Source organism: Glycine soja, chromosome 12, assembly GCF_004193775.1.
Source record: "Glycine soja cultivar W05 chromosome 12, ASM419377v2, whole genome shotgun sequence".
Taxonomy (NCBI): Eukaryota; Viridiplantae; Streptophyta; class Magnoliopsida; order Fabales; family Fabaceae; genus Glycine; species Glycine soja.
Window position 1 is genome coordinate 27,581,068 of NC_041013.1, and position 19,484 is coordinate 27,600,551.

Genomic DNA, 19,484 nt, shown 5'->3' on the forward strand with positions numbered 1-19,484 from the left:
TAATAGAAAGAAACTAAAGTAGAAAAGTATAACGCAATTATATCATTCAGTCAATCATAACATGTGAAAATCATAATATGCGAAGTAAAATCCTATGCCCCAATGTCACACTTATCAGAGCATATCCCTATCACAGACTAAGTCTCTCCATCTCTAGCATGTGACTCATCATATGAAGCCTCACCTGAAACAAAGTGGCAATCAGTCCAAACACAAACACACACACCGGGAGTGAGTTATCACATTCGTATATAATAAAACATTAGAGCATATGAAACATATAATACTTAAAGCTGAATGTATATAAATAACATTACTACACAAAATCGCACACATTATTCACACTCATTCAAGTTTATACCCTCCATAAAATAACATCAACCACAATTGTTAACTCAATGAAATTCAAACGCAAGCGTTATGCAACAATTATACTAAGACTCAAGTTTATATGCAATGTGGTACCATGTCAGTGAAAAACAACACTGGGGCGCTTAGGAGTACATGACAAAGCACACCACACAATGGGTATACTCGGTCACTCTCACTAAGTAACATCATAAGGTGACCAGTCAGGGTTACTCTGTTTTGCGAGAATGCCCCAACCACATGGGATCAACATGGGCTTAAAGGAGCACTCAAACCGAGTATCTTTACCCCCAAGGCCTAGATTCCGAAGAATCTGTTTGGGCCTCACCTTCCTGATTCAGGTCCAATCCCTAAAATATTTTCTTTTTTGCACGCAGACACTGTTTATAAGTTATATAATACCCACGACCTCACACTTATATTTCAAACATATTTAACACATTGCGCTATAGTTTAACCCTTCAGGATCCTAACTAGGAATCCTACAATTTCCTTTAACACTGCGCATAAAAGTTCTCTCAAGGTAAACACTGGTCGGGTTACTATATAACTCATAACTCACATGACAAGTAATATCACTACAAATATCAATCACACACTCATTCACAACCATATTTCATGTCCAGAGTTTAACATTTCACACTTTAACTAATTTCAAAATATACTCAACAATTAAATAACAATATATCATAACAATAATAACATATTTAACTTCAAGGCTTATAAACAAATAACTATAAATATTTAACTTTTTATATATAACATATAAAAAGTATTAAATATATATTAATATAAAATAATCACAATAATATCAAATATATCATTAAGTAAATATAAATTATATATAACAATAAAATATATACTCTTATTGATTTCTATGAACAACATGTATACCTATATTCTAAATATATTTCAACTAAGTTATCAACATCAAGAAAATGCCTAATTACAATGTAAATACAACTTTAGTTGATTTCTTTAAATGATTTTAGCCAGTTCAATTATCCAACAATCCCTACGCATATGAATTTCATGACAATCCCTACACATGAATTTCATGACGAGAAATCACCCACATGAAATAAAATATAAAGTTTGTAAAAAAAACAGTATCAATATATATGTACACGTAGACACTGCGGTGTGAAAAAAAAATAAAAAAAATAAAAAGAACAAGATTGAAAGGCCAACATATCTGGTATAAACAAAATCACCACCACACAATTTTTATGCTAGTTATAAAGAATTCTAATTTCTGAGGTACGCACCTAACACAGGAACACATCAATTCTACAACAAACTCACAACAAAACACCAATTGGTTCATCAAACACACTCAATCCGCGATTAAACATGAAAACATAATTAAATTCATAAACACCCCAAAATAACCCAAAAATTGATCCTCTAGGGATCCCTACACATATTCATTCTAATCCCCAAGCGTGAGTAACTCATCCCTTACCTCGATGTAGTCGCTTAAATATTCTCTGTTAGCAATGGTGGCGTCTTTGGTGCTCTCTAGAGCTCCTCCTCTGGTTGCTCTGTTAGGGTTCTTGTGCGTCAGAAAAGAAGAAAGGAACAAAATGTGTTTTCCAAAAAGCTACTCTAGGTTAACATTTGGCTTATATAGTGGGAATTTATGACCTAATAATTTTTATTTTATTTTTACTTATTTATTTATTTATTAATTTATTATTTTCTTATTTACTTATTAAAGTTACAGTTGTTACACATACTTTTAACCATTTACTCGCAACTATACAATTTTACCTCATTTTTTTTCTTATATCAATTTCTTCGCTTTTCTCTTAGTAATACAATAAAATTCTTCAGTTTCAGTTTATATTGAAAAAAAAAATTATGGACTTTGCTAGGTACACTAGTCATATTGCTTGTGCAACCTACATTAAAACAAAATTTCAAAATTACCCTTAAGTATTTTTTATTTTTACAAATTACAAAATTCGTATAACTCATATGGATTACGTGATCCATGAGTCATACAAATTACATAATCCTTATGAATTATACAAATTACATAATACATATGACTCATACGGATTATGTTCAAATTACGTAATCCGTATAAGTCATACAAATTATGTAATCCATATAACTAATACAAATCATGTAATCTATGAGTTACTTTTTTTAAAAAAAATTAATAAATTAATTTTTTTAATAGTAAATATTTTTTATTTATAAAAAATAATATATAGATTAAATAATTCGTATGAGTTATATCAAAATTAATTGTCACAATTTATTATTTAAATTTACATACGCATTAAATATACATTAAAAAATTTAGTGTTATATATAACATTATTTATTTTATAACATAATTAAATTATTAACTCAATTGGTTAGAGTCTCATATTAATAACCTAAAAGCCAGAATTACCCATCAATTTGACTTTTAACCCACTAATCCAATGAAGACCTTTAGTAACACTGATTGAACCCTTTAATTAGTATTCTTATATTTAAAATTACCAATTTGTTTTTTAAATCTACATAAAATAAAAGAATTTACTCATTCTAGTCCTTTTCCACTCAATCCACCGTAGTATCACATTTTCCTTTAAAAAATTTACTCTATTTTTTTTCAAAATTAATTTTCTATGAACCTTTAAAATAATTTTCTCATTCTTTCTAAACCTTTAATTGAGAAAAAAAATTAAAAAAAAAAAAGATTTTAAGGTTTTATGTACAAGGTGACAAAAATTGATTGTAAATCAGAGTAAAAATTTGCTGAAAATATAAAATCACACATTTAATCATATAAAAAATACAAATTATCTACAACTGATGATATAATGATTAACAATTGAACATTGGCAATGCATTAGCTTGGCACTAATGTATTGTTTATACATATATTACAAGAGTAAATGAGGTTGCACCATCATATTCAAATCAGACTTCACCGGAATTCAAGACTGGGTCAACGCCCCTTCGACTTTCGTCTATTAGAGCCCAACTTAACATTTCAGTGCAGAACTGATCATCTGGTTTCAGCCACAAGGCCTAACATTCAAGGAATAAAATGGTAAGTAAACTCAAATGCAGGTTAAGCAAAACATACAAATGATCACTGGAGATTCCCTTATCATTTTAACAATAATATTCATAGGTTAAGCAAAACATGTACATTCTATTTACATCTTTTAGTGTGAAGTTACATGTTTTAAGAAAGGTATATATATTCACCTTGTCAACCAACTAAGTGTTTATGTGAAAACTAATGAGCCTCACAAAAGAAAAGGTAAGAAACTATTTTTTTAATATTTTTTGTTATAATTCAGCTGATTTTTTTAGAAGTTTAAATGAAAACATTTTTTAATGATATTGTTATGTGACCATTCATATTAAGATGTTGGCTCCAGTGTCCGAGTTGTGAAGAGGGATCAGCTTAAGTGTCGAAGTTGACAATGATTTTTTAATTAGACACTAAATGAGAAGTGCCTGACATGTGTCAAACCGATGTTAGTGTGACACTTCAAAGAGAAGAGGTGTCTGATTCATGGCTAGCTCATGCTAAGAGTCTTGTCCACTTGAACCTAATTTAATACGACTGAGACTATATTGCAAATAGTGGTTATCACATTAAACTAACCATACTATGAAGATGAATACACACAAGACATAGCTTTAAGAGCTCTAATGCTAAAGTAAAACAAAATGTGCATATCAAAAGTTCATTATTATCAGAATTAGAGAACTGAGAATAAGAGAAAACATTGAGAACAGGAAAGGGAAAAACTGATATTATTGATTCTGAAAAAGTTAATTTGAGTTAGTTACAACTGAGGTATTTAAAGACCTCTTGAACTGATAAACTAACCATAACTAACTCTAACTAATCCTAACTAACTTCTAACAGAATGTAACAGAATCTAACAAAACTGTTTTCACAGTTATGCATTTACATACTCTAATACTCTCTCTCAAACTCAAGAGGAAGATTTTTCAGAGGAAAAACTCTTCACATTGAGTTTGTCTCTTAGTTCTTCAAATCTTGCTGAGGAAAGTGGCTTGGTTAAGACATCAGTCCACTGATCTAAGGCAGGAAGATGCACAATTGAGAGCTACTTAGCCAAAACTTGTTCTCTTACAAAAAATACATCAATTTCTATATGCTTTGTTCTACTATGGAATACTGGATTATGTGCTATGGACACTGCACTTTGATTATCACAATAAAGCACAGGAGTATTGAAAGAAACATGTAACTCTGCTAGGAGAGTTCAAATCCAGGTTAATTCAGTAGATGTTTATTGAAGAGACTAGAGGTTGTGAAATGCTTGAATGCTTAACCCACTCAGCTGATCTATATTTATATAGACTTAGGGAGTAAATACAATGTGAAATTTACAAGAATATTAATGAAGTTCTAGTACCTATGTACATGCATGTGAATTCCTAGATACATGAATATGTGACTAACTAGGTACATTAATAACTATTCTTTATTGGAACAAATACCCATACAATGTATGGAACAACTACCCATACAATGTGTGTAATTCCAACAATGTTTGAGCCAAGCTGCGATATTCAGCTTTAGTGCCGGACCTGGTTGTGACTTTCTGCTTTCGAGACTACCAAGATATCAAGTTGGAGCCAAGAAAGATAGCAGCCTCTGATGTGGAACGTCTGTCATCAATATCTGATGCCCAATCAACATCACAGAAAGCATAAAGTGCAATAGGTTTTGAAACATGAGCATGTTGAAGAAGTAAACCATGAAACAGTGTACCCTTGAGATATCTCAACATTCTTTTAACCACAGCCTAGTGAGAATCCAAGGGATTAACCATATACTGACAAACCTTATTAACAGCAAAGCTGATTTCTGGTCTAGTAAGGATAGCATACTGCAAGGCACCCACTGATCTATAAAGTGTTGGATCATGAAATAGATCAGCCCCATGTTTAGATAATTTGCAGTTTGTAACCATAGGAGTGGAGATAGAATGTGCCTCAGCCATTTGAGTCTTATGAAGCAAATCACGCACATACTTGCTTTGAGTCATTGATAGATCTGTTAGGAAGATATTTAATTTTTAGCCCCAAGAAATAATCCAAGTGACCCAGCAGCTTAAGAGAAAAGGCTGTATTTAATTTTCAAGTTAGCTGTTGAATGAGAGGGATGATATCATCCACATAAACTAGGATGTAGACAATATGCTTTTGACGTGTGTAGATGAACAATGAAGGATCACACTTGCTTCCTACAAACCCAAGCTGAGTTAGTGTAGATCTTAACTTGGCAAACCACTGCCCTGGAGTTTGCTTTAACCCACAGAGAGCTCTATTGAGCTTACAAACCAAGGATTTGCCTCCAACCTCAAAACCTGCAAGTTGATTCATATAGACAGACTCCTCAAGTAGCCCATTTAGAAAGGCATTGTCGACATCAAGCTGAAATAATTCTCAACCTTGAGAGAGAGCAACAGAGAGAACAACCCGAATTGTAACTGGTTTAATCACAGGAGAAAACGTTTCATGAAAGTCAAAGCCATGAACTTGATGAAAACTCTTACCAACTAGTCTAGCTTTGAACCTGTTAATTGAACCATCAGCATTTTCTTTTATTCTAAAGACCCACTTGCATCCAATAGCTTGTCTACCAGCAGGTAAGGGAACTAAATCCCAAGTTCTGTTTCTCAACAGAGCATTATATTCCTCTTGCATAGCTGCAAACCATTTTGAACTTTCCAGAGCCTGCTTTACACTTTTAGGTTCAGAATGATTAAAAAATAATGAAGGATGCAGCCTAGGATTATGTATTCCAGATTTGGATTTAATTTGCATAGGATGAGTGTTAGTGGGAATTGTAGTTGATGCAAATACAGACTCACTATGTGACACAGTATTTGATGATTGAGAATGAGTGGAAGTGGATTCAAATGGTATAGACTCACTATGAGACACTGTATTGGATGACTGAGGATGAGTGTAAGTGGATTCAGATGAGGATTGGTTTGAGGCAGCAGAAAACCCAGGAGGAACAGAGGGAGTAGAAAGAGAATTAGAGGGAGGCATTTGGGAAAATGAAGGTGCAGGAGCTACAAAAGGAGGAGATAGGTCAGGATTAAGATTGAAATAGGAGTTAATATTTTGTGTTGGACTAGAGGATGTGGAAAATAGATCTGAATAAGGAAATCTCAGTTCATTAAACAAAACATCCTTAGAAATATAAATTCTACCAGTTGAAGATAGACGTTTATAGCCTCTATGTGATGATGAGTACCCTAAAAATACAAACTCTTGAGTTTATGAATATGATAAGGTTTCAACAAAGGAAAACAAGCACAACCAAATGTTTTAAGAAAATGAAAATCAGGTTCTTTGTCGAAAAGAGTAACAAAGGGAATAGCAAAGTTGAGAGATGCAGTGGGTAGTCTATTAATTAAATAAACTGCAACGACAAAAGCATAATCCCAAAACTTTAGAGGTAAAGTTGCAAGATGGAGCAATGAGAGTCCTAGGTCTACTATGTGTCTATGTTTTCTCTAAACAACACCATTTTGATGATGAGTGTGTGGGCAGATTAATCCATGTGAAATACCATAGGAGGCTAATAGAGCAGAAAAGGGTCTGTACTCAACCCCCCAGTCAGATTGAACACTTTTTATTTTAGTGTTAAGTTGAAGTTCAACAGATGACTTGAAATTGTGAAATACAGATGTAGTTTCAGCTTTGGTTTTAATAGGAAATATCCAAGTGTATCTTGAAAAGGCATCAACAAATGACACATAATATTTGAATCCAGAGTCGGAGGTTAAATGAGAAGGTCCCCATAAATCTGTAAAGATAAGTTCTAAAGGGGAATAAACTGAAGTAGATGAATGAGAAGATAGCCTATGAGATTTTCCCATATAACAAGAGGCACAAAAATCTGAAATCATTTTATTTGATGACGAAATATTACAATGGTCAAAAACTAGTTTCAGTACATGACTATTGGGGTGTCCTAACCTAGCATGCCAAAGATTAACAGTGCTAGGAGGTGAAACAACAGAATTAGAGGCCACAACAGAATCTTTATTAGCAGTAGAGGATGATGTTTATAACAACTGAGGTTTGTGGTCCTGAAGTTTGATGTTATGAAATGAATAGACTATCAGCACCTACAACACCCTAAAGGAGTACTTTATTGGTCCCTTGTGATTTCACAAGACATAAGTGAAGATGAAACTCAAAGAAAACAGTATTATCTTTAGCAAATTGACTAACACCTAAAAAATTTTTTGAAATTGAAGGAACATGTAATAGCTTATTAAGTTTGAAAGTAATATGAGAGTCATTAGGAGACACAAAGATGAAGAACCAATATTGGAAATGCTCAAACCTTCCCCATTTCCAATAAAAATCTGATTAGGTCCATCAAAATGAGACAGCTGTTTGATATGCTGAGATTCAACAGTCACATGGAAACTAGCTCCAGAATCTGGAATCCATGTCGAGCTAGCTTGACCATTTCCATGAGATGCTGAGTTTGTTAGCATAACACTAGGTTGATTAGTTGGCTGAGCAACAGACTTGGAGTTAGGATTAACCCAAGTGTTTGAGGACCTAATCGAACCAATTGAATACGAAATAGGTTGGAGTGTAGTTGGATCAACAAAAGTGAGTGACTCGTGAGTTTGAAAATGGCACACATTGGTAGTGTGACCATACTTAAGGCAAATTTGACACTAAAAGTTGGCAAACCTGCCTCCACCGCGGCCTCTGCCAAAACCACCGTCACCACCACCGCGATCAGATGAAGTATTACGACCACCGTTACTTCTACCATAACCTCCCCTAGAGCCACCAAAATCATTATCTTTATATAAGCTTTCATACAAATAACCTTGAGTGTAATTCAGGGATGGAGACGCAAGCATCTGAGTGTCTCAATCGTACCGAGCAGGCGAGTTTCGTGGCCATAAAGCAGAGCCTCAATCTCTGCAATGGATGGTGTACGTTTCTTGCTTTCAATCACAGAAACTATTGGCGCATAATCCAAAGGTAGACCTTCAATAATAGCATTGACATGCTCCTCATGGCGTACCGAAACTCCAACACCAGCAAGCTCATCGACGTAGCCTTTAATTTTGTGAAGGTACTCATCCATTGTTTTCCCTACGAGTGAGACGGCACGCATCGCGGTCCGTAATTGACGTGCCCTAGACTTGGTGTGAAGGCTGAAATACTCGTGAGTCTTCTCCCACGCCTGATAGGAGTGATTCAAGCCTAACACGTGTGAAAGAACAGATTTCAAGAGCATTGGTTGAAGCCAAATAAGGAGTGTTTAATCCTATACTTCCCATGCTTCATATTCAGGATTAACGTGATCCATGATTCAATCATCTTCTGTGAGAAATTGAGGCGGAACGACTGGATTAACCACAAACCTTTGCAGCTTATGCAATTTGATGACTGGTTCAACATGTTGTCGCCAGTGTAGATAGTTGGAATCATCCAATTTCTCAGTTATCGTCATCGGAAATGAATGCGAACTGAAACCTTGAGACGCAGAAGCCATGGATGTGAAGGTGCAGCTCGATAAACTGAAGAGAAGAGCTTTTATGAAGAAACAAGTTCTGATGCCATATCAGAATTTGAGAACTAAGAGAATAGAGAGAACAAGAGAAAACATTGAGAACAGGAAAGGCAAAAACTGATATTATTGATTCTGAAAAAGTTAATTTGAGTTAGTTACAACTGAGGTATTTAAAGACCTCTTGAACTGATAAACTAACCATAACTTACTCTAACTAATCATAACTAACTTCTAGCAGAATGTAACATAATCTAACAAAACTGTTTTCACAGTTATGTATTTACATACTCTAATAATTATCATGGATACAAGCAATATTTAATCGATTACTCACTTTGTGATAATATGAAATTGCTGTGGTGAAATCATCCTGCATGAATTACATAAAACAGTAAAGCAAGGAAGTCAATCAAATTTCGTCAAATAAATAAATATATAAATACTTTTCAAGCAATAATACTATAATAGACATTTAGAAAGTATGAACCATTGACAGCCAAAGTGCCTTGTCCAGGAAGGACTTCCAATTAATTTAGCTGGACTGCTGGAGGTCCTTTAACATTTAATAGGAGAAATTATTTCTTTTCACACCCACTACTCTCAACATTCCTCAACTTCCTTCAATAAAATATCCATTAATGAATGAGTTGACATCTGCTTTTGTTGGTATAATAGGAAATCAATCAACTAAGGATTTATATACTGGTCAATGCATTAAGAATTTTAGTAGCTCAGACTAAGAACTATGGTATCGTGAACTTCATTTGAAAAGAAAAAGATTTTTTAATCAAATATTGGTAATGGTTAACCCATCCTCTGCCTCTCAAAATTAAAAAAACTAACAATTCAAGAGTAATCATTCCCCTACTGCCAGCACAGACTTTTTCAGAAAAAAACAAACATAGACTATTTACCCTAATGAAACCACAAATCTAAATTTCCAAGGCAACTCATACATAAAAGGCTACATAAGAGCAGGACATTTGCTTCTCACATAATAACATAATATATTGTGTTATACTGAAAATCACAAAATAGGAAAAATAAGAATATAATTTTAGAACCTGTAAGTGGTAAGTATATGCAAGACCAGCATAAGTGCTCACACTTCTGGTTGATAATGCAAGTGCTTTCTCATAATATGAAATTGCATCTTGGTACATCCTGAAACATTCATTTCAACAATCCGAATCAACAATACCGTCCTTCACCAGTCATGATTAACAAACTGGCACTACCATTATTCAGATTAAACCTTCTATTAAATAAAGAAATTCATATTCTTTCTCGGTCAAAATTAATGGTTGAGGAAATGGAGAAACATCAAAATTCAGGACAAGGAATTTAAACATAAAGTTACCATGAAAAAAACAGATTTTATGGGTTTAAAACAAATCCTCTAGCAAATGATGTTTCAACTCAACAACAGAGACCTCTGTTTGCTAATTTTACTATAGCCGAGGACAAGAAAATTTAAGTCCAATGACCACAGATATTTATTAACTTACGTCAACTTTCTGTATGCATGTGCAAGATTGACTACAGTTGATTCCCACATTTCAGATAAAGTAGTTGGTACCAAGGCTAATGTTTTCTCAAACCACCACGCTGCTTTCTTATACCTGAATCAGAAGTCACAATGAATCATGTCAAGATCTCTCTCAATTTTGCTAATTTGCATGCAAATTTGTTTGACAAAATAAATTAAAAAATGTTTTTTAACTGTTTTGAAATTTGGAGATAAAGAGGGAGCACTATTAATAAAAGAAAAACTTTCCATCGTTAAAAAGGAATTAGTACATTGTTACTCTTTTAGATTTAACAAGCCTCCACTAAAGGGCTTTGCAAGATTTCAATTTCCTTCCTTTAATGATACAACATTTTGTAACCCATAATGCCAATGAAGGAATTGACCAAGAAATAATTCCTTGCATCAACTAATCACCTGGTATCTTCAACAATGGTTAGGTATCACATAATTCACGGTCTCTTGAGATAAAATGTATTCCACATCCCCAATGGAAATATTCAAGTTTTAGTCAGATGAACATTCCCACACATCCAAAGAATACCTGTTTTTAATAATTAAAGAGCTCATTTTCCTTGCTTTAATGCTTTAGCTTTCACCTCTCAACCACTTTCTTGTTCACAACAAAAATATAGTAATATGAGAGCATAAAGAATCCTTGTACAAAACCAGGGCAGGATCCTAAGAACTGAAATGTGAGTTGACATTAAGCAAATGAATACTCACATTCTAACAGACAAAAAGCAATGCTAGTTCAGATAAGTATAGATACAGGAATCTCTAGTTCTTTACTGCTAACCATGTCAACGTACATGAGAACAAGAGAACAACTGATAAAGAATTAAAAACTTAAATATTTTGGAATGTCAGATCCACTAGAATGAATGTTTATTTACATCTTGACTCAAGTGAAAAATAAATAAATAAATAAATAAAATTTAGTATGAAACTGCAAGAAACAATGTGTAGTGCTCCAAGTCCAATTAATATAAGTATTTTTATGAACCTTCATGAGACCTATAATATATTGTCAATCAAGTTGGCAAAGTTCAATTTGTCTATCTTAACAACACTGAGAGCAACCATAACTGAGCAGAGATACATGAATTATATTTTACTTCAGTATGAGAATGAGATAATTATGAAAACCAACAAATGCAGATCTCAGACACCAAACTTAACTATACTAACTCAAATTATATATTAAATGACCTATTACTGTACTAACTAAAATTCAAAGAGAATTTTAAATGCAGTTCTCAGACACCAAACTTAACAAGGCACGTGAGTAGTGGTTCAATTGTATAGTTTACAAATGCTGAATAAACTTCCGAAATAGAAGATAACTCTGCAAACACTTCCACGATGCCATATCAATCTATTTCACTACATATCTGTGTAGATCAAAACTAATAGATATTCCTTCGGTACAACTAAAGCAACTCATTTTGTATTAAACAGAATCAGGGTCAGATTCTTCACAAACAGCCTGATCATTTGAATAGCATTTAAGGGAAGGGAATTCTGTACAAGTGAATCTGAACAATTAAGTAACTTATAAAATAATAATTCAAAGCAGATAGTTGTCATTACTCTTCCATATGGTAGGCAACAACTCCAAGTTCATTATACACAAGTGGATCTGAGGGGCAAATTGACTTGGCCTGCGTAAAAAACTGACAAACAATATGGGAACATAAATATTTTGACCAGGGTATGACCTTGTTTGAACTCTACTTTTTATAGGATTTGCAAGGATATAGTGGGAAAGCATTACACCACCCGCCGCCCCCCCCCCCCCCACCCCCCCAACACACACAAAAAAAAAAAACTTTCCTGTCAATCCTTGACTCTATCCAACTTTATGTACCTGCTCAGCAAGCTTATAACTGTGGGTCCGCATGCATTCCATTCCAATGTAAAGAGTTGCTAAATGGCACCTGGAATAAAAGAACATCAACATTTATCCTGTAAAACCATAATTTATAGAAAATAAGAGGATTTCATACAATGTTGTTAAGCAAACCAAAGTGACAAATACGTGGAAGTGAGCACGTAGTGTAAGAATCACAACTTTGAAATTAAAAATTGCAAACTGCTTTGTGATTTGATGGGGGTATGGGTTTGTGCATTAAGGAAAACTAGTAGGAATTATGCCCCGGCTCAGAGGATTATAAGCCACTAAAAGAAGCAATTTTGCAATCTCCCAAAGGTAAAACTAAATTTCTAGCACTTAGTACCTTTACTACAACAAAAAGCTCAAAACTTCAAAATAAAAGGCAAAAAGTACAACAATTTTGTTCCATTGTAATCATTGTATGGAGGGAAGATGGATTCTGCAAGACTCATGATTCAAGACCAAAAGAAGGAGCACCTCACATAAAAGGACCACCCTTCTAGTTCAAATCACAAAGGCAAAGACAATTGCCAACTAAGGACCAGTTTAGTTTGAGTTTTCTATAGAGAAAAGTGCCATTTAGTTTAAAAAATACTAAAAGAATTCAATTTTCTGCCTTTTGCCTCCTTTTGCAAGAACCCAAAAACAGATTTTATAAACATGTACTAGATTTATCAGCGACTTTTATTCTTATCTGACATTAGTAGTGAAGAAATGCACAGAAGAAAATAATTCGCATTTGGGGGATAGCAGGAAAATCTAATTGTAAAAATAAATATCTTACCCAGGAAACAATCTAGCTGCAGTGCGGTAAGCAGACATAGCCTGATCACCCTCTTCTTGAGCAGCATAAGCATTCCCATAGCCTATCCATGCAGGGAGGAATGTTCCATCTAGACTAGTTGCCTTGCTGTACAGTACACAATGAAATTGATCAATAAGTTTTGATAATGATGTTCAAAAACAATCAAGGGCGTAAATAATGAACGCATGATAATTCAAATTCAAACAGAAAACTCCGATTAGGCAAGCAATTTTTAAGTACTTGACAGAGAAACTGTCAAACAATCTAACTCAGGTCAAAGAAACAATCAACTCTCTTGTAAATACAGTTTATATTAGGATAGGGTTGCGTGTGACAGTGTTTTTAGTTGGCTACGCACATGAACAGCATGGCAGTCTTCGACGATGACAATGGGCACTGTTCACCTGTTAAAAAAAAAACAGAAAGGTACACTGAATACGCCTTGAGGCGGAGGCAGAGAAGACCCATGTGACGCCGGTCGAAGATGTGTCACGCATTGTCTGCGTGAACTTCACATGCCAGGGCCCTACATGGGACGTGGACGATGTGACAATCTTCGACGATGGGCGACAGTGGTTGAAGGTAAGCACCAACAAAAAAGCACTAAGAAGTCTGCCAAACAAGTGCAAAGCAGACGCGTGGTATTATTCATTGCGAAGAGGGACTGCGCGAAAAAGGAAAACGAAGGAGAACCATCAAATCAGCATGGAATGACCCCAAGCTTTAGGGGTAGGTGAGCAAGGAAGGGGCGACATCGTCGCTAGAAGCACGGCTGGAACAGTGGCCAGACGCACTGGTCGAACTTCCAATGCTGATGCTGTTTGGCATGCCTAGGAAACATGCATGAGGGCATGTCTAGTGTCCGATAGGGGCGCCGTCAACGGCGTTGGGTAGATCGACTGTGGGCACTCCTGATGGTGGGTTCGTCAGCCAGAGAGGTTGCCATAGCTCTAGTGGTGGCTGACAACATTGACCGGAAATGTTGCCAAAAAATTCAAAAACAAATTGTCAAAGGAGAAAAGGTCCCTAAAGCACTAGAATGCGGAGACAATTCGCAGGAAAACGGACGAAGCAGAAAGGTCCACCAGGGACAGCAGGTCCACCCGGGAAACCCAAGACCTACTGTCCCCAGTGGAGCACGATTTTCATTATTCCTTTGTCAAGAATAACTTAAGCTCTGATACCATATAATAGTGTTTTACTATGTAATGTTGTCTGACAATGTAGACCACACCTCGTGCTATTTATAATATGGAAAAGGGAAACAATATTGATTACAAGATCAATCATTACTGGTTAATAGGAAATAGAATATTCTAATAATAAATATAATAAAAACTTCGTACCCCATTGCCCAGAGGCTCTTCGCTGTGCGAAGGTATGGGGGAGGGATATTGTACGCAGCCTTACCCTTGCATATGCAAAGAGGCTGTTTCCGGATTCGAACCCATGACCAACAAGTCACCAAGGCACAACTTTACCGCTGCACCAGGGCTCGCCCTCTAATAATAAATATAATATCAGGAATAATATCAAAACATAATCTCAGGCTTCTCTTCCATGTAGTAACCCAAACTTAACCCACAAAAAGAAATTTTAATCAACCAAACCAAGGACCAACCATAATATGCATTTATGTGAAGTTAAGTTGATACTATGTCATTAGACATAACATATCCTTCACTAACCAGACATAACATTTGATGGTTATAAAATTATAGATAGAAGTTTAGAGAGAGATGCGAGGTAGAGAGAGAGAGAGAGAGAGAGTGAGAGATAGAGAGAGAAGGTTAGACAGAGGGGGAGAGAGAGGGAATGTGAGTGAGACAGAGACAGTCAGGGTGAGGGAGAACACCAATCGGAGGGAAACACCGAGAGTGAGTGATTCTGTGAGAGAGAGGAACCTTGCCAACGACCGTTTCGTTAAGTATGACGAAGCGCCTACAAGAGCTAACGTATATGAGTGGCAAACTGTGAGCCATAGGAAGCATAGAGGTGCGGCCAAACAGACACATGGCGGGAACGGACGTCGGCAGCAGTATCACCGGAGAAACTGGAGGGATGATGCAGACATTACCTCCTTTTATTTCACCAATTTCACAGAGGAGGTAACCAAGATGGAGCTATGGAGCCACTTCAGTCAGTGGGGGGAAGTTAAAGAGGTCTTCATCCCCAATCGGAGGAACAAGGAGGGGAAGAGATATGGTTTTGTGCGTCTCAGAGGTGTAACAGACGTGCGAAATGTAGAGAAAGCTCTCGACAATAGCTTCATTCGGGGGGTAAAACTTCATGTTAATACTCCCAAATATGGACGTGGAGAGATGATGAAGGTTCACACTAAACAGAAGCCTATGGGGGCAAAGACAGGCAAGGACGGACCGCCATGTACGGACGAAGCTTCTCGCAAAGGTGTAGTGGGGACATCAACCACAAAATCATATGCAGAGGCAGTGATGGCGCTGGGAAGGAAGTCAAATTCTTCGACAAAGGAAGTCAACCAGTTCGGTAATAACATTAGCACCTGTTCCACGTTTTCGCTAGCCATATCTGTGGAAGATAAGGCCCGATACCAAAACGCCTGGGTCGGAAGGCTGAAGAACATAGCGATTTTTGAAAGATTGGAAGAGGAAATGGTGTGGAATGTGGGTTCAGGCATTTTGGCTAGTTACATGGGCGATGATATGGCCATTCTCTTTGGTCTATCAGAGAAAAAAGCGGCGGATATTATTCGACAGGAGAAAGAACAGTCCTCCTCTCTGTTTTACTCCTTGACGAAGTGGTCTCCTCAACTGAGGGCCGAAACCAGACTTGTCTGGCTTCGAGTTTGGGGTATCCCTCTCCTCGCGTGGAAGACGGACTTCATGCGTAGGATGGTGGCCGCAGTGGGTGACTTTGTTGACGTCGATGACGACGTGGAACACATGCAGCGCCTAGACCGTGCCAGGATCCTGGTAAGGACGCCGCGACCGCCGCTCATCCAGCACGTTGCGCATGTTCTCATTGACGGAGTCAGACATCGCATTGATATAGTTGAAGAAAACGGCGGAGGGGAGTTAGGCGATACCCGCCATGGGAGGAACCTATGGAGTTCGTCTGAAGAAGTGCCTTCCGATGTAGCAGACGACGACATGGATTCCGTCATCTCGTGGCCGTCGGGAACATTTCCGCCCAGGGACGCTGGGATATCTGCCGGCGACACTACCGCGGACTGCCGGGATGCGCGATCATCACCTTTGCCCGTTGGGTGTTCGCGCGACGTGGACCCTGCGGTTAATGACCTATCTGACAGGGTTTTGACCACTTTATCTCCCTCGGGTTCTGTTGTTAGCCCAAGTAGGAAGCTTTTTGAATTGGCCATAGCTCCCCAGCCAACACATCCTGCAACCATTCACGATTATGTAGCGGACCCAGTACTCGAATGTCAAAACCTTCCTCATTTATCCAATACAGTTTCCACATCTTCCCCCAAAGCATCTACAGATGGCCCTTTTGAGGAGGGAGACATCCCCAGACCTGGCCGAATATTAAAAAATAATTCCCACATCAACGGTTCTCACACCCCACCTTTTGAATCTTTTGATAAACAGACCCACCACCTTAATGGGCCTTGCACTCCTGTGGCCCAACAAACGGTTTCTCATAGCCCCCATCAGAAACAGCAGATGTTATCTAGTGGCTTGCAGGTTTATTCCAGAAGAATGTGGTGTAAAAAGAAAAAAGCCCATCAGGAGTTAGTCACCCACAATAACTCTGCATCGTCAAAGAATCAAGAGGAAGCAGCCTTCGTGAGACAATGTGATCTCCTAAACCAAATGGGATTGACTTGCGGGGAGGATTTTCAGCAACTCATGGGAAGCTTGGTTGACATGGAGCAGAGAGATTCTGACTTGGTAGCAGAGAAGGGACATAACAGTTGTGCTAATGATAATCCTATCATATAATTGTAGAGGCTTGGGGAGGGGGGTGAAGTGGGCTGCTATCCGTAAGCTCAATATAAAACATAAGGTGGATTTAGTCTGTTTGCAGGAAACTAAGAAAGAGTCTGTTACTAAGAATGCTTGTCAGTCTATTTGGGGAGATGCTAATGTATCCTGGGATTTTGTTCCTTCAATTAACACTGCTGGAGGTCTACTTTGCTTGTGGAATTCTCTAGCCTTTGAAGTAGTTAGGAGGGTGAAGGGTATGAATTTTTTGTTGTTGACAGGAAGATGGATTAAGGACAACATGCCGGTGAACATAGTGAATGTGTATGCTCCGTGTGATATAGCTGGGAAGAGAGAATTGTGGGATCATTTGAAGCAGTTAAAAGCCTCTAATCCTGAGGCTGCTTGGTGTTTCCTGGGGGATTTCAATAGTATAAGAAGTATGGATGAAAGAATTGGTTCCTCCCAGAGGTTTGTGGGTGTTCATGACAGGGATGGCTTCAATGAATGGATAGCTGATACAGACCTTCACGAAATTAAAAGCTATGGCAGTATTTTCACTTGGTGTAGACCAAATGGTTCTGCAAGGAGCAGACTTGATAGATGTCTGGTATCTGCTCAGTGGTTCACTAAATGGCCTGATTCCTCTCAACATGTGCTTAATAGAGACTATTCGGACCACTGTCCAATCCTTTTGAAAACTGATATGTTGGATTGGGGTCCCAGGCCTTTCAGAGTCATGGATTGCTGGATGAAAAATAATCAGTATAAAGCTCTGGTTAAGCAAGTGTGGAGTGGGGAAATGCAATCAGGCTGGGGGAGTATCGTTTTGAAAAACAAGCTGAAGACCCTAAAATCCAGTTTAAAAAGTTGGAGTATTCAGTATGGGGATAGTCATAAGAACAAAGTGGATCAATTGAAGCAGCAGCTGCACCAGTTTGATTCTATAGCTCAGGTCAGAACTCTGGGGGTTGATGAAGTCAAGGCAATGAAATCCACTCAGCAGGAATTGTGGGAGGTTTCTCTTGCTCATGAATCAATTCTGAGGCAAAAATCTAGAATTAAATGGCTCAAGGAGGGGGATAGCAACACTGCATTTTTTCACAAATCCATCAACTTCAGGAGACACTACAACGCAATTCAAGGTATCTTTGTTGAAGATACATGGGTCCAGCAACCAAACTTGATTAAACAAGAAGCTGTTAATTTCTTTAATGCCAGATTCACAGAGGAAAAAGTGGATAGACCTACCTTGGATGGGGTCCAATTCAACACAATTAATTCAACTCAAAGGGAGGATTTGACTGCACCTTTTTCAGAACCTGAAATTAAGGAGGCTGTATGGAGTTGCTGTGGAGATAGATGCCCTGGGCCCGATGGTTTCAACTTTAATTTCATTAAGGAGTTTTGGGGGGTCCTAAAACCAGATTTTGGGAGGTTTGTGGATGAGTTTCATGCTAATGGAAGCTTTCCTAAGGGTAGTAATGCATCCTTCCTGGCTCTAATTCCAAAAACACATCATCCACAGTCCTTTGATGATTACAGGCCCATTTCCCTCATTGGGTGTATGTATAAGATCATAGCTAAATTACTGGCTAACAGGTTAAGGAGAGTGATGCCTGCCCTCATTGATGAGAGACAAACTGCGTTCATAAAGGATAGACACATCCTTCATGGAATTTTAATCCTCAATGAAGTCCTGGAGGAAGCTAAAAGAAGTAAGAAGCCAGCCCTGGTGTTTAAAGTGGATTTTGCAAAGGCCTATGACACTGTTTCATGGTCCTTTTTGGATTATATGATGGAGCGAATGGGATTCTGCCTCAAATGGAGGAGATGGATTAAGGCTTGCAACCAATCAGCTACTATTTCCATTCTTATAAATGGCAGCCCCTCAAAAGAATTTGCTCCATCAAGGGGATTGAGGCAAGGGGACCCTTTAGCCCCGTTACTCTTTAACATTGTGGCTGAGGGTTTGAATGGTATGATGAGGACAGCTCTGAACAAAGGCCTTTACAGCAGCTACCTGGTAGGGAAGCAGAAGGTCCCAATAAATATTCTGCAATATGCGGATGATACCATTTTTGTGGGAGAAGCTACTTGGGACAACGTAATTGTTATGAAGACAATGCTTAGAGGATTTGAATTGGCATCAGGGCTGAAGATCAACTTTTCCAAAAGCAGTGTTGGAATTTTCGGGGCTCACTCCAATTGGGTTCAAGAGGCAGCTCGGTTCCTTAATTGCAGAACCATGGAGACCCCTTTTCTATATCTGGGGATTCCTTTAGGGGCTAAGCATTCTAGCTGGATGGTGTGGGAACCTCTCATCAAAAAATTCGAATCAAAGCTGTCCAAGTGGAATCAGAGATTTCTATCTATGGCTGGGAAGGTCTCTTTGATTAACT

The 19,484-nt window shown here is 37.4% G+C and overlaps 1 protein-coding gene across 1 annotated transcript in view; it reads right to left on the reverse strand.

Moving 5' to 3' along the window:
* Positions 1 to 3,122: 3,122 nt before the first annotated feature.
* The window catches only part of LOC114380298 (anaphase-promoting complex subunit 6-like), a 28,680-nt gene continuing 12,318 nt past the window's right edge, over positions 3,123 to 19,484 (reverse strand). The window contains exons 10-16 of the mRNA XM_028339299.1: positions 13,139 to 13,264; positions 12,328 to 12,397; positions 12,051 to 12,133; positions 10,438 to 10,551; positions 9,994 to 10,093; positions 9,264 to 9,299; positions 3,123 to 3,402 (exon numbers count right to left, since the gene is read on the reverse strand). Of these exons, the coding sequence (XP_028195100.1) occupies positions 3,292 to 3,402; positions 9,264 to 9,299; positions 9,994 to 10,093; positions 10,438 to 10,551; positions 12,051 to 12,133; positions 12,328 to 12,397; positions 13,139 to 13,264 (640 nt within the window). The 3' untranslated portion in view covers positions 3,123 to 3,291. The remainder of the gene's footprint in view (positions 3,403 to 9,263; positions 9,300 to 9,993; positions 10,094 to 10,437; positions 10,552 to 12,050; positions 12,134 to 12,327; positions 12,398 to 13,138; positions 13,265 to 19,484) is intronic.